Source organism: Ictidomys tridecemlineatus, chromosome 7, assembly GCF_052094955.1.
Source record: "Ictidomys tridecemlineatus isolate mIctTri1 chromosome 7, mIctTri1.hap1, whole genome shotgun sequence".
In the NCBI taxonomy this organism is placed as follows: Eukaryota; Metazoa; Chordata; class Mammalia; order Rodentia; family Sciuridae; genus Ictidomys; species Ictidomys tridecemlineatus.
In genome coordinates, this window is record NC_135483.1 from 107,445,931 (window position 1) to 107,447,679 (window position 1,749).

The 1,749-nt window shown below is 51.6% G+C and overlaps 1 protein-coding gene across 1 annotated transcript; it reads right to left on the bottom strand.

The window, feature by feature from the left end:
- Positions 1-341: 341 nt before the first annotated feature.
- Gpr148 (G protein-coupled receptor 148) lies at positions 342-1,406 on the bottom strand. Its single transcript, XM_005315951.1, has one exon. It carries the CDS (start codon positions 1,404-1,406, stop codon positions 342-344), a length of 1,065 nt encoding a protein of 354 aa, XP_005316008.1.
- Positions 1,407-1,749: the final 343 nt, after the last annotated feature.

Here is a 1,749-nt window from a genome sequence, read left to right on the forward strand (position 1 = left end):
AGGTTTTGGTGTCTGTGTGTTTGTCACCTGGATTCTTCTTCAGTGGCCAGGGATCATAGATGGTGTAGAGAGAGCCATGGGAGGGAACAGATCAAAGCCTGACCCCACTTGGACCAGAACCTGGCTTGATCACCTTTACTTGCTTTCATTTTCAAGTAAACTCTTTTTTTTAATTTATTTTTATTATATTTTATTTTTTATTAGCTACACATGACATTATAAGTAAGCTCTTGTTGTCACTATAATAGAGTGTTCCCTCCTTAACAACTGTTGAAATATTAAAACATCAGCTGAGGCCATCCTAAAGGCTTTAGGATGCACTCAATATATAATATTTCACTTTAGCTTGCCAGATTGTGGACCTCGTAGTTCTGGAAAATGGTAAAAATGTCTCCATGCCTCCTGGGTGAGAAGTGGTTTCGGACTACCCCTAGCAGCTGGCGGTAGCGAATCATGTACAGGTATGGGAGCATGGCACGGGGCAGCATCATGAGCACCTCACTGTTGGCTGCCAGGAGCCATGCATGGGTGCTGGAACCAATGTGGTGGTACTTGGTCAGCATGATGTCCAGGGAGAATACCACCCCTGTGCCTACATACAGTGTGATCAGCACCATGTGGATTAGCAGGGTACCTCTGGCCCGGGAATAGCCTTGTGTGCAGATGCCTGAAGGCCTGACCTCTGCATAAATCTTCCAGAAGCAGTAGATAATGAGAGCTGTGCACAGAAAGAGAATGCACACTATGGAGGTGTGGGTGACAGTGACCAAGGTGCCACGGCTCTGCTCAGTGCCCAGGCCTAGTGGCAGGATGCAGGAGGTGTCTTGTTTCTCCAGACTGGCATCCTGCTGCTTGCTAAACCAAAGGAGAAATGTGGGGAAGATGCAGGCCACCAGCCAGATGAGGGCCACTGTCTTCCTGGCAGCTCTGCCAGACACGAAGGAGAGGTAGCGCAGAGGATGAGTAACAGCCAGGTAGGTGTGCAGCACAGTGGCTGTGAAGGACAGGATGGTGCTAGTATAGGAAGCAAAGACAGCATCCCTTAGGATGCCGCAGACGATGCGGCCCAGCTCCCAGCCACTCAGGCTGCTGGAGGAGATGAGTGTATGCAAGAAAATGTAGGCAAGATCTGAGAGCAGGATGTTGGCCAGCAGCAGGTACTGGGGCTGATGCCTCAGCCTCTGGCTCCGCAGGATGGTCACCAGCATCAGGGGGCTCAGGGCCAGTGTGGCCACCATCAGTAGACTAGAGGGAAGGAAGAGCCAGCGCAGCCCGGAGATGGGTACTCTAATGTCCCTGAAGCCCTGGGAGGTGTTACTGGCTGCCTGGGGAGTGCAGAGTGTCTTGCTGAAGAGCTGGACTGGATCTGGCCAGGTCGTAGTGGCCAAGGGGCAGGATGCCAGCATAATTCTTTGCAGGTGGGGCTAACTGTGTAGCAGATTGTTGGTTCTGCACTTGCCCAGAGTATTGATCCACCCTTCAGGGATCCTGAGGGGACCCCTCCTTTGCAGAGATGCTGGGCTGGGGCAGACTCTAGAAATGACTGTTCAACAAATACAAAAACAGCAGTGCAAAATGTAGCTCACACATGGCTCCTTTGCTCAGGCTCCTTTGCTCTGCAACTGTGGGCGTGGATTCACATGCTGGAATTCATCCCACAGGTGTGGGGGATGTTGAGTCCCATCTTGACGTCCCCCCCGACACACACACACCTGTCTGGTTGGCTTGCAGGCACCGTGTAATGAGTGC

Coding starts and splice junctions, on each gene's coding strand:
- Gpr148 (XM_005315951.1), bottom strand. CDS start 1,406: ATGCTGGCATCCTGCCCCTTGGCCACTACGACCTGGCCAGATCCAGTC.